This window comes from Triticum urartu, chromosome 5, assembly GCF_003073215.2.
Source record: "Triticum urartu cultivar G1812 chromosome 5, Tu2.1, whole genome shotgun sequence".
Lineage (NCBI taxonomy): Eukaryota > Viridiplantae > Streptophyta > Magnoliopsida > Poales > Poaceae > Triticum > Triticum urartu.
Window position 1 is genome coordinate 406,555,219 of NC_053026.1, and position 12,665 is coordinate 406,567,883.

At 42.9% G+C, this 12,665-nt stretch overlaps 1 protein-coding gene across 1 annotated transcript; it reads left to right on the forward strand.

Annotated features, from left to right (window-relative positions):
• Positions 1-96: 96 nt before the first annotated feature.
• On the forward strand, positions 97-3,822 carry LOC125509325 (GDSL esterase/lipase At5g45910-like). The gene is made up of 5 exons (XM_048674282.1): positions 97-517; positions 665-886; positions 1,008-1,156; positions 3,030-3,303; positions 3,397-3,822. Exons 1-5 carry the CDS (start codon positions 268-270, stop codon positions 3,624-3,626), a joined length of 1,125 nt encoding a protein of 374 aa, XP_048530239.1. The 5' UTR covers positions 97-267; the 3' UTR covers positions 3,627-3,822.
• The last annotated feature ends 8,843 nt before the right edge of the window (positions 3,823-12,665 follow it).

Here is a 12,665-nt window from a genome sequence, read left to right on the forward strand (position 1 = left end):
TTATATAAGCATTGATGCCAAAGAATCTCTCCTCTACTCTTAATCCCTGAGACCTGCCAGTGGAGGTCAAGCAAGTGCACTTAAATGTCTTTTGAAGTAATGCTACCAATTGTTTTTTTATGCGCTGGAAGCAAGCTGCCATTCGTTGACAAGATGCACAGCTCGCTTCCTTCTTCTTCTTCTGGCATAGCAGCTGGGCAGCGTCCATTATAACTAGTCCTCGTGTGGCTTTGATTCGCCACCATTGCAAGCTCTAGCCTAGCCACCATGAAGCTCATTCTTGCCTTCTCCATTCTCTTCCTCTCCTGCATCCATGGCGCGAGCTCCGACTCAGGCTTCTTCACCGCCATGTATTCCCTCGGGGACTCCTACATCGACGCCGGCAACTTTGTGATCATGGCGGCTGCGTTGGATCCGCCTTTTCCTTCCTGGCATGACAGGCTTCCTTATGGCATGACCTTCTTTGGCCACCCCACAGGCCGCCTCAGCGACGGCAGAAACACCATCGATTTCATCGGTAAGTTGTTGAGCCATCTGATCCACTGCATTCACTTCCTTAACTTATCGTGTTGATAATGATTTGGCTCTTAAAGCATTGAATGAATTCATTGAAGTTTGAGAGCACGCTCGATTTTGATTCTGTTTCCCAATGGTTGTAATGTAGCTCAAGAGTTTGGCCTCCCCCTTCTTGGACCCTCCCTGCTGAACAACTACGACGCCTCCAAAGGCGTAAACTTCGCGGTCGGCGGCGCACCGGCGATCGACGTCGACTACTTCGAGAGGAACAACATAGTTCAGTTTAAGCTTCTGAACAATTCCCTGAGCGTGCAGCTGGGTTGGTTCGAGCAACTCAGGCCAGCAATTTGCAACAAGACCGAGATCTCAGGTCAGCGACTCGCTCTACACTAGTGTGAAAAACGTTCTTATATTGTGGGACGGAGGGAGTATTATGGACTGTACTTACTGTCTACGTACAAGTCAAATTGCTGAGCAACTTGTTAATACAGGGTGCGGAGGTTGCTTCAGCAAGGCCCTCTTCTTCGTCGGGGAGTTTGGAGTGAACGACTACAACTTCCTGTGGTTTGCCGGCAAGACTGAAGACGAAGTGATGTCGCATGTACCTACAGTTGTCCAAAACATTGCCACGGCCGTGGAGGTATATTTGAGTGACCAGCATACTATTGCCATTTTTGCTTTGCACAACACCAGATTTTCTGAGAGCCGTTTGTTTACTATATGATCTGACTAGTAGGGTGATCTCTAACCTCTTAGAAGGCAATAATTGACTTTGACCTTCAGAAGGTTCATATTGTCTTTGCACATCACATCTCAAATTAGTTTCTTTATCTCGAGATGCACACCCCGGGATGATCTCTAACCTCTTATTAGGTAAGGGTTGACTATGACCTATATTATCTTTGCACATCACATCTCAGAGCTATAACTTATTTTTTTGAGGGACGCACACCTCACCATCAGTTAGAAGTAGTCAACTGGGCCAATTGATTTTTCCAAGGCAGGGAACTAATTAGAATTGTTGTTATCCTTCGCACAAGATTGGCATAAACACAATAGGGTACACGTATGCTCGATAAGAAAAAAGGTTCATGATTTAGTGTTTGAAATAAAATATGGATTTAACATATACATTCAAAGGATTATTGTTTAAAATGGAATATAGTTTCAGAGTTAAATGTGACACAATTATCTCGAAATCCTTTTTCTAGAAGGAAAAAGTACATTTTGGTCCTTGGACCTTGGGCAAGTTTAAATTTGGTTCCTAAACTTTAAAGCCGAAAAAATAACCTTAATTTCAACACAAGATATGTTTATTCCTTTACTCCACTAAAAGAAATTTGTTCGATGACGCAGTGGTTGTTTTGCCCACGTGGCAACCCAGTCAACACAAATAAAAATAATAAATACAAAAAATATAGAATAAATCATGTTTGGAAGAATGTGAAGATTTATGACAAAATACTGATTCTTAGAGAAAATATATACCTGTATGTGTTTTTTGAACCAGAAAAATACGATCTAAGTCTAGGAAAACACGAGAAGACTATGTATTTTAAAAAGAAGTAGGAAAATCGGAAGTATTGTAGAAACAGTCAGAAATACTGCATGAGCATTCACCATATTTCATGATTGTCAATTAATGTTCCTCAAATTTTTAATTTTTTCTTTTCTTTTTCTAATGTTTTATTTTAAAATTGGGAAATTTCGCATAATTTGTCTTAAAATTCTAGTTTTCTTCCAAGGTATTCCTAATTTCAAATCAATTTTCCCTTTCTTGATTTCTAATTACTTATTATTTGTTCTGAATGGGTTACATGCGCGAAAACGAAACAAGCACCACATCATCCACCAAACCCTTTTCAGATAGGTGAGATACCAAATATATCCAATTTTAAAAGCCGTGTGTAAAGTTTGTTGGGTTTTAGAGTTTTAACGTTAAAACTGGATTTAAATAATAGTCAAGGGATCGAAAATGGACATTGTAGCTTGAATCTAGTGCCACGCCACAGCATGCTACACACTTCAGATTGTGTAGTTTAAATGTAGTCTAGAATACGTATCTCACACTTAAGAAAATCAATTATGTATTGCAACTACTGAACTAACTTTGTGCAAGATTGGTACATCCACAAAATTCGATTGCAGACTGTTGGATATGGTTGTATGGAAGGATACACCCATCTAATATTTCTCTTTGAGGTGTGTACCTTGATTAACTGTTGCTATCATTTCCCCGCAAAAAAAAAAAACTGTTACTATCCTTACTAGAGGTCTAGATTGACGGCTTAGATTGAAACCCGCTCTTACCTCTGGACTGGTAAGGACTGCACCCTGATGAAAATCTTCTATATCCATGCTGACAGACTTTCTTCCTGTTTCAATAACTTGTAATGCATTCAGGCTCCGTACTGATCAGCACTGAATTTTACAATTAAACCGGTGTTGTGCCCTATTAGTTAGTCTGAATAAAAAGCGTGCCTAAACTAGTGTGTTCCACCTTGGCTCCACAGGGGCTCATCAAGGGAGGCGCGGTGTACGTGGTCGTGCCGGGGAACCCGCCGCTGGGGTGCTCACCCACCATGCTGACGAGCCGCTCCGGCCTCAACACGACGGAGTACGACGACATGGGCTGCCTCATCGACGTCAACCGCGTGGCCACGCACCACAACTCCCGGCTCCGCGTTGCAATCGTCTCTCTCAGGGGCAGGTACCCCCGTGCCACCATCATCCTCGCCGACTTCTACAGCCCCATCATCATGATCCTCCGCAACCCCAGCCATTACGGTAACAAGTCTTTCTTTGGTTGCGCTCGTGTGTCTTGATCTTTGCTTGCTGCGGCGCGGCCAGCCACTGAGCTGCCTGGGAATTTTGCTGCAGGGGTGGCCGAGGCGGACGCTCTCCGGGCTTGCTGCGGAGCCGGCGGCACTTACAACTGGAACGGCAGCGCCATCTGCGGCATGCCGGGGGCGACCGCATGCGATAACCCGTCGGCGTTCGTCAACTGGGATGGGGTTCACTACACGGAGGCCACCAACGGGTACATCGCCGACTGGTGGCTCCACGGCCCTTTCGCCGACCCGCCTATAATGAGTGTTGTTCGCTACTAAGTGGAGGAGAAACTTGAAGACAATTACAGGCGGCACATGAACGTCTTAGTTCGCGGATGAAAGTAAATGTATTAACATTTGCTGGTATTATTTGGATTGAAACGAGGTGCTTTTTATAGAAGGAGGGCATCGAAACATGGGCGAAGCAAACTTGCTAGTGATTTTGAGCAAGGAAATAAATGCTTTCTCAAATCTACTCCGATTCAAAATAAGAAATAATCCTCTATATGTATTAGCAAAAATAAGAGAAGACTTAGGATAAAACAAGAACTTTGAATAATTTCAAACAAAACAATAGCTAGTAAATATTTATTTTTGCAAAAAAAACTGCTAGTAATATTTATTACTATAAATCTTCTATATCTAAATAGCTAGCCCCCATTAACAATTTCTCTCAACATGCAAGCATGCCACATCATCACACAACATGCATGAGAAAATGCCCACCCCCACTATCATAAGTCTCTTAACATGCAAGCATGTCATGCATGGGAAAAAAAGACTTATCTCAACATGCAAACATACATAAGAATTTTCTTATATGCTATTTATATTTAATAAACATTTTTACAACTATATAATAATCGAACATAACAAATTATGTATTTTTAATTTTAGTTTTTTACATTATTACTTCAAAATATTCATGTTTCATACAACGAATCACATTGAAATATGTTGAAAAATATTCCCGCAACAACGTGCGGGGTATCATCTAGTTGTACTAAAGCTGGGACAATCAATATGGATCGGATGGAGTAGTAGATTTTATCGAGACTTCGGTTAAATAATGAAATATTTATCCTCCCTTATGACCTCTAAATCTCGCAGACATGCACAACAAGATTTATTCGAACGATGTTATATGATGTTCAGGCTAAATGACTTGCAAAAGGCTTTTTTTGGGGGGTGTGGTAGGTAACATCGGGATATACAGTGAATACAAGTAAAATAATTGTTTGATTTGGGAGGCTACCAATTCTGGAATTTCTTCTCGAGACATCCCCGTCAGTCAACTTCTCTTCGGGATGGGTCGTTGGTCTTTGTGGGAGATGTACATATTTTTCAATTATTACTGAACCCAAGTAGCAATAACATTTGCCATACACTACAAGTAACTATAGATATGCTTACCTAGTGATACACTATACACTATTATTAAGATATCTGTTAGTGTGTATGATATTGGAAATCTCTAACATAATATTTAATGATACTAGAAAAAATATGAACACACACATACAATTTAAAACATATAATTTATGAAGTGTCCAAAAATAATTTTCTCAAGCTGTACAATTTAAATTTAAGAGAATTTTTTTTGATTGACATACATGTTAGTTCTGGAGCAATTCAGAGAATAACAATATTTAGCAACATTATTATGTGGTTAACTATGATAAATAAGTAACAGAAAATTATGCTCACTAGAAATATATTATGTTTTTCTGTTACAAAACTATGATAGCACACAATTAATTTAAATAAATATAAAAGTTTAGCATAAAAATTATTTACATTCACACTGGGTCAAAAGGTTGTCTGGAATAGCTCACCCTGTGCAAAACCGAACAGAAAACCAAAAGCGTAATCGAAAAACCTAACCGAACCGAAATTTAGGTTTTTCAGGTTCTGGTTCTGGTTTCAGTTTGCAAAATAGGAAACCATATTCAATTCGGTTTTTTCGGTTTAAAACCAAAATAATTTGGTTAAATCGAACAAAACCGAAAGGCCCATCAACATCGACAATTCCCAGGCCCAGTAACCTCACGCACGCACGGGCCTTCCCCTATTGGGAGCTCCTATACGGCGCTGCAGGCGCCCGTTCGCGCACAGGTTTCGAACTCACCTCGTCGAGTTCGCGCACAGGTACCACAAGCCACACAAGCTACTTGCCTTCTATAATTAGTTACAGAGGCAAAGGCTTAATAACATAGGACGCAGCGCTATTTCATTGCAGAAATCTATTCCATCACTTAATTTTTTTGAATTGTTTGAGAAAAAGATCGTGATTTAAAAAAAGTTCATCCTTTTATAAGAAAAGTTCACAAACCTGAAAAAGTTCATCGATTTAAAAAAAATCATCCATTTTGCAAAACAGTTCATCAAATTTGAAACTTCCCAGATTTTGAAAAATTATCAAATTTGAAACAAAAGCTCATCGATTTGAAAAAGGTTCACTGAATTTGAAAAAAAGTTCAACAATTTTGAAAAAAGTTCATCGAATTTGAAAAAAATCATCAAATTCGAAAAAAAAGTTCATTTGAATTCAAAAAGTTCATCAAACTTGAAAAAGTTCATGTAATCTGAAAAAAGTTCATCGAATTTGAAACAAAAATCTTGTAATCCGAAAAAAGTTCAATGATTTTGAGAAAAAGTTCATCGAATTTGAAACAAAAATCTTGTAATCCGAAAAAGTTCAATGATTTTGAGAAAAAGTTCATCAATTTTGAAAAAAAGTTCATAGAATTAGAAAAAAGTTCATCGATTTTGAAAAAAGTTCATCAAACTTTAAAAAAATTCATCGAATTTGAAAAAGTGTTCATCGAATTATAAAAAGAGTTCATCAAACCTAAAAAAAGTACATCGAATTTGAACAATGTTCATCAATTTAGAAAAAAAAAGTTCATTAAATTAGAAAAAAGGTCATAGATTGTTTTATAAAAAACGCAAAAATGGAAAATCATCAACTTAGACACATTTAGAAAAGAACAAAAAAAAGAAAACCAAAATGAAAATCGCCCCCGAAATGACAACAAACTGAGAGAAAACCCTCCTGCGACTGTAGAGAACAAAGAAAAGGAAAACAAGTTACGAATCAGTGGTTCGTAGATGGCTTAGTGGTTGCTGGTGTTGGAGGTTTAGGAAGAATTCGCGAGTTCGACTCCGGCTGCGTGCAACCTTTTTTATCTTTTTTTCCTAGAAAGAAACAGGAAGTTGGGCCGGGCCCAACTAGCCGCACCCTGCAGGCGCCCGTTTGCAAACGGGCGCATAAGCGCCAAATAGGATTCACCTCCCTTATTCCTTCAAGTCTTCAACCCTAGCAATTCACGGCTTCACGCACGCACACGCAGAGTGGTTCGTAGATGGCTGAGTGGTTGCTGTTGTTGGAGGTTTAGGAAGAATTCGCGAGTTCGACTCCGGCTGCGTGCAACCTTTTTTTATCTTTTTTTCCTAGAAAGAAACGGGAAGTTGGGCCGGGCCCAACTAGCCGCACCCTGCAGGCGCCCGTTTGCAAACGGGCGCATAAGCGCCAAATAGGATTCACCTCCCTTATTCCTTCAAGTCTTCAACCCTAGCAATTCACGGCTTCACGCACGCACACGCAGAGTGGTTCGTAGATGGCTGAGTGGTTGCTGTTGTTGGAGGTTTAGGAAGAATTCGCGAGTTCGACTCCGGCTGCGTGCAACCTTTTTTTATCTTTTTTTCCTAGAAAGAAACGGGAAGTTGGGCCGGGCCCAACTAGCCGCACCCTGCAGGCGCCCGTTTGCAAACGGGCGCATAAGCGCCAAATAGGATTCACCTCCCTTATTCCTTCAAGTCTTCAACCCTAGCAATTCACGGCTTCACGCACGCACACGCAGAGTGGCAGAGGAGAGAGGCAGAGAGAAGAGGATGGCTGCGACGCCCTAGCTAGGTCACACTCTGGCCGTCCGGCGCATCCATCCGCTCCCCCAGTAGGCGAAGCTTCGTTCAGGCATTGACGTCCACCCTCCGTCCTCCGTCAAGCACATCAGCATCACTGACCTCCGCCCTCCGCCGTTCATCACGCGCACCGGCATCGCTAACCTCCTCCCTCCGTCGTGCACGTCGACGCACGCCTCCACGAAGCAAGACACGAGCCCTGACGCTGGATGGTAACCAACTTTGTTTTTTCATCTTTTATTCACTCTGGTAGAAATAGAATGGTAGTTCAGTAGCAAACAGCCAAACACACACATAGATCAATGTGATGACTTGCAGTAGCATCTCCCAGATCTCATGCTAGAATAATTGTGTGATGAATTGCAGAAGAAATTTATCTGGTAATTGCGAACACACACATAGGTGTTTCCTATTTAGTTTTGCAGTAAATTCTTTATTTTCCAGTGTTGATTATGCTATTAGTCACCGATCTGAATGGAAACTACTTGACTTATTTTTTTAGATGTCCGAGTGTGTTAACCTTAGTGCTGGTTATGCTGCCGGTCAACGTTCCTTACGAGAAACAGAACCTGATGTTACCCCTGACAGTGTTAGCAAGAAAAGGAACAAGAGGTCAAAGACATGGACACACTTCACAATTCAGAACGATGATCCGGATCATGCTAACTGCAACTATTGTAGTGTTGTATTGGGTTGCAAATCCACATCGGCAGGTACTTCTTCTTTAGTGAACCATTTGAAGATTTGCAAAAAGAATCCTGCCAGCATTGGAAGAAATCATACCGAGCTTACCTTCCAAGTTTGTGCTGATGGTAATTTTGTGGTTCCTTGGCAATACATTGAGAAAGAAGTTAGAGAAGCATTTGCTCGCATGATAGTGATAGATGAGCTTCCATTCATATTTGCAGAGAAAGAAGATTTTAGGTTCTTCATGTCTGAAGCTTGCCCTAGGTTCAATGTACCATCTAGGACAACCATGTATAGAGAAATCATTGCTCTTTATGAAGCTAAGAAAGCTATGCTTCAAAAATATTTCATTGATTCACATCAAACTCTTTGCCTCGTCACTGATACACGGACATAAAAAAGACAACAAAGCTACATGGTTCTTACTGCACATTTCATTGATTCTGGGTGGAAGCTTAGAAAAAATATATTAGCTTTGTCTTGGTAGATGGACACAAAGGGGACGATATTGGGAAAGCGTTAGAAAAAATACTGATTGAGTGGGGCATTGAATGAGTGTGCACTATTACCGTAGATAATGCGAGTTCTAATGACACTTGTTTAGCCTACATGAAGAGATCTTTGACTAATAGGGGTTGTACACATGCAAGAAGTCAATATCTTCACATGGGTGTGTGGCTCACATTGTTAATCTTGTGGTCCAAGATGGGCTAAAGATAATGTGCCATCTTGTAAATAGAATTCACAATGCTATCAAGTTTGTTAGAGCCTTCGCAACTAGATCAGATGTATTTAAGAAGTGTGTCCAGCTCAACAAGGTGGCGAGTAAAGGTTTGATTAATGTTGATGTGGCTACCAGATGGAACTATACATTTGTAATGCTAGATAATGTTGAGAAATTTGAGAGGGCATTTGAGCAATATGCACTTCATGATGCCAACTACAAGACCGAGTTAGAAAAAACTGGTCGAGAACCTAAGCCCGGCACTCTTGACCAGCGGGGTCCTCCAACTCAAAGTGATTGGGTATATATTCGTGAGTTCAAAAATTCCTCCAACACTTCTGGCACCAAGTATGTTACAGCCAACACCTTCTTGGAAGAGATTGTTGATGTTAACTTTATGTTGGGTGAATGGGGTGATCATGTGATATGTGGTGATGATGAAATATTTAAATGCATGGCTATCAAGATGAAAGCGAAGTATGAGAAGTATTGGGGTGATCCTAAAAAGATGAACACGTATATATCCATTGCTTCCATCCTTGATTCTAGGTATATGGTTGATTGGTTGTTGTTCTTTTGTCAAATATATGTATGTTGTTCTTAATGCCCTTCTTGTTGGGAATTGTTGCATGGAAAACAAAAAAATTCTACGCACACGGAATAATCTATCCATGGAGATGCATAGCAACGAGGGGAAGAGTTTTTCCATGTACCCTCGTAGACCATAAGCGGAAGTGTTTCACAACGCGGTTGTGTAGTCGAACTTTCTTCGCGATCCAACCGATCTAGTACCGAACGTACGACACCTCCGCGTTCTGCACACGTTCAGCTCGATGGCGTCCCTCGCCTTCTTGATCCAGCAAGACATTGAGGTAGTAGATGAGTTTCGTCAGCACGATGGCGTGGTGACGGTGATGGTGAAGGGATCTCCACAGGGCTTCGCCTAAGCACTATGAAAATATGACCGGGGGTGTAAACGGTGGAGGGGGCGCCGCACACGGCTAACAATTGATCTGGTGTGTGCTAGGCGCCCCCTCCCACATATATATAGGTGGGAGGGGGAGGGGAGAGGCCAGGGCATGCCCTAGGGCTGGCCGCCGGCTCCCTAGGGGCCCTGCCTTGCCCTGTGCCCCTTGCCATGTTTCCCCAAGGGGGAAGGAAAGAGGGGGGAGGGAGGGAGGGAAGTGGGAATCCTAATCCACACTTTCCTTTCCCTTCTCCCCTTTCGTTCTCATCCTTAGGCCGGCCCATATGGGGGGCGCACCAGCCCCTTGTGGCTGGTGCATTTCCCCTCTTGGCCCATTAGGCCCATATCTTTTGCCGGGGGTGCCCGGAACCCCTTTCGGTGACCCGATAAGTACCTTGTACCCCCCGAAACACTTCCGGTGTCCGAATACTATCGTCCTATATATCAATCTTTACCTCTCGACCATTTCGATACCCCACGTCATGTCTGTGATCTCATCTAGGACTCCGAACAACATTCGGTCACCAAATCACATAACTCATATAATACTATATCGTCATAGAACGTTAAGCGTGCGGACCCTATGGGTTTGAGAACTATGTATACATGACCGAGACACCTCTCCGGTCAATAACCAATAGCGGAACCTGGATGCCCATATTGGCTCCTACATATTCTACAAAGATCTTTATCAGTTGAACCATTATGACAACATACGTAATTCCTTTTGTTCATCTGTATGTTACTTGTTCGAGATTCGTTCGTCGGTATCTTCATACCTAGTGTTGGGGAACGTAGTAATTTCAAAAAAAATCCTACGCACACGCAAGATCATGGTGATTCATAGCAACGAGAGGGAAGAGTGTTGTCTACGTACCCTCGTAGACCGTAAGCGGAAGCATTATGACAACGCGGTTGATGTAGTCGTTCGTCTTCACGATCGACCGATCCTAGCACCGAAGGTACGACACCTTCACGATCTGCACATGTTCGGCTCGGTGACGTCCCACGAACTCATGATCCAGTAGAGTGTCGTGGGAGAGCTTCGTCAGCACGACGGCGTGATGACGGTGATGATGATGCTACCCGAACAGGGCTTCGCCTAAGCACCGCTACGATATGACCGAGGTGGATTATGGTGGAGGGGGGCACCGCACACGGCTGGAAACAATCAACTTGTGTGTTTTAGGGTGCCCCCTTGCCCCCGTATATAAAGAAGAAAGGGGGGAGGCCGGCCGGCCTAGGGGCGCGCCAAGGAGAGGGGGAGTCCTCCTCCTAGTAGGAGTAGGACTCCCCTTTTCCTAGTCCAACTAGGAAGGGGGAAGGGGAAAGGAAGGAGAGGAGAGAGGGAGGAAAGAGGGGGCGCCGCCACCCCTCCTTGTCCAATTCGGACTCCCAAGGGGGGGGGTGGGAGGACAGCCCTAGGACCCCTTCTCTCTCTCTCACAAGGCCCATGTAGGCCCATTAGTTCCCCCGGGGGTTCCGAAACCCCCCGACACTCCAATAAATATCCGGTGACCCCCGGAACTCATCCGGTGTCCGAATATAGTCGTCCAATATATCAATCTTTATGTCTCGACCATTTCGAGACTCCTCGTCACGTCCGTGATCACATCCGGGACTCCGAACTATCTTCGGTACATCAAAACACATAAACTCATAATACCGATCGTCATCGAACGTTAATCGTGCGGACCCTACGGGTTCGAGAACTATGTAGGCATGACCGAGACACGTCTCTGGTCAATAACCAATAGCGGAACCTGGATGCTCATATTGGTTCCTACATATTATACAAAGATCTTTATCGGTCAAACTTCACAACGATATATGTTATTCCCTTTGTCATCGGTATGTTACTTGCCAGAGATTTGATTGTCGGTATCTCAATACCTAGTTCAATCTCGTTACCGGCAAGTCTCTTTACTCGTCCTGTAATGCTACATCCCGTAACTAACTCATTAGCTACATTGCTTGCAAGGCTTATAGTGATGTACATTACCGAGAGGGCCCAGAGATACCTCTCCGACAATCGGAGTGACAAATCCTAATCTCGATCTATGCCAACTCAACAAACACCATCGGAGACACCTGTAGAGCACCTTTATAATTACGTATTTACGTTGTGATGTTTGATATCATACAAAGTGTTCCTTCGGTATTCGGGAGTTGCATGATCTCATAGTCATAGGAACATGTATAAGTTATGGAGAAAGCAATAGCAACAAACTAAACGATTGATACGTCTCCAACGTATCTATAATTTTTGATTGCTCCATGCTATATTATCTTCTGTTTTGGACATTATTGGGCTTTATTATCCACTTTTATATTATTTTTGGGACTAACCTATTGACCCAGAGCCCAGTGCCAGTTCCTATTTTTTCCTAGTGTTTCGAAGAAAAGGAATATCAAACGGAGTCGAAACGGAATGAAACCTTCTGGAGAAGTTATTTTTGGAAGAAAGCAACCTGATAGACTTGGAGTGCACGCCAGGAAAGAAACGAGGGAGCCACGAGGTAGGGGCGCGCCCTCCACCCTCGTGGGCCCCTTGTGGCTGCCCTGACGTACTGCTTCCTCCTATATATACCCATATACCCTAAAACGTTTGAGGAGCACAATAGATCGGGAGTTCCGCCGCCAGAAGCCTCCTTAGCCACCGAAAACCAATCTAGACCCGTTCCGGCACCCTGCCGGAGGGGGCAATCCCTCTCCGGTGGCCATATTCATCATCCCGGTGCTCTCCATGACGAGGAGGGAGTAGTTCTCCCTCGGGGCTGAGGGTATGTACCAGTAGCTATGTGTTTGATCTCTCTCTCTCTCTCGTGTTCTTGAGGTGATACGATCTTGATGTATCGCGAGCTTTGCTATTATAGTTGGATCTTATGATGTTTCCCCCTCTACTCTCTTGTAATGGACTGAGTTTTCCCTTTGAAGTTATCTTATCAGATTGAGTCTTTAAGGATTTGAGAACACTTGATGTATGTCTTGCCGTGCTTATCTGTGGTGACAATGG

Coding starts and splice junctions, on each gene's coding strand:
- LOC125509325 (XM_048674282.1), top strand. CDS start 268: ATGAAGCTCATTCTTGCCTTCTCCATTCTCTTCCTCTCCTGCATCCAT. Junction 887..1,007: donor CAACAAGACCGAGATCTCAG/GTCAGCGACTCG, acceptor TTGTTAATACAG/GGTGCGGAGGTTGCTTCAGC. Junction 1,157..3,029: donor ACATTGCCACGGCCGTGGAG/GTATATTTGAGT, acceptor TTGGCTCCACAG/GGGCTCATCAAGGGAGGCGC.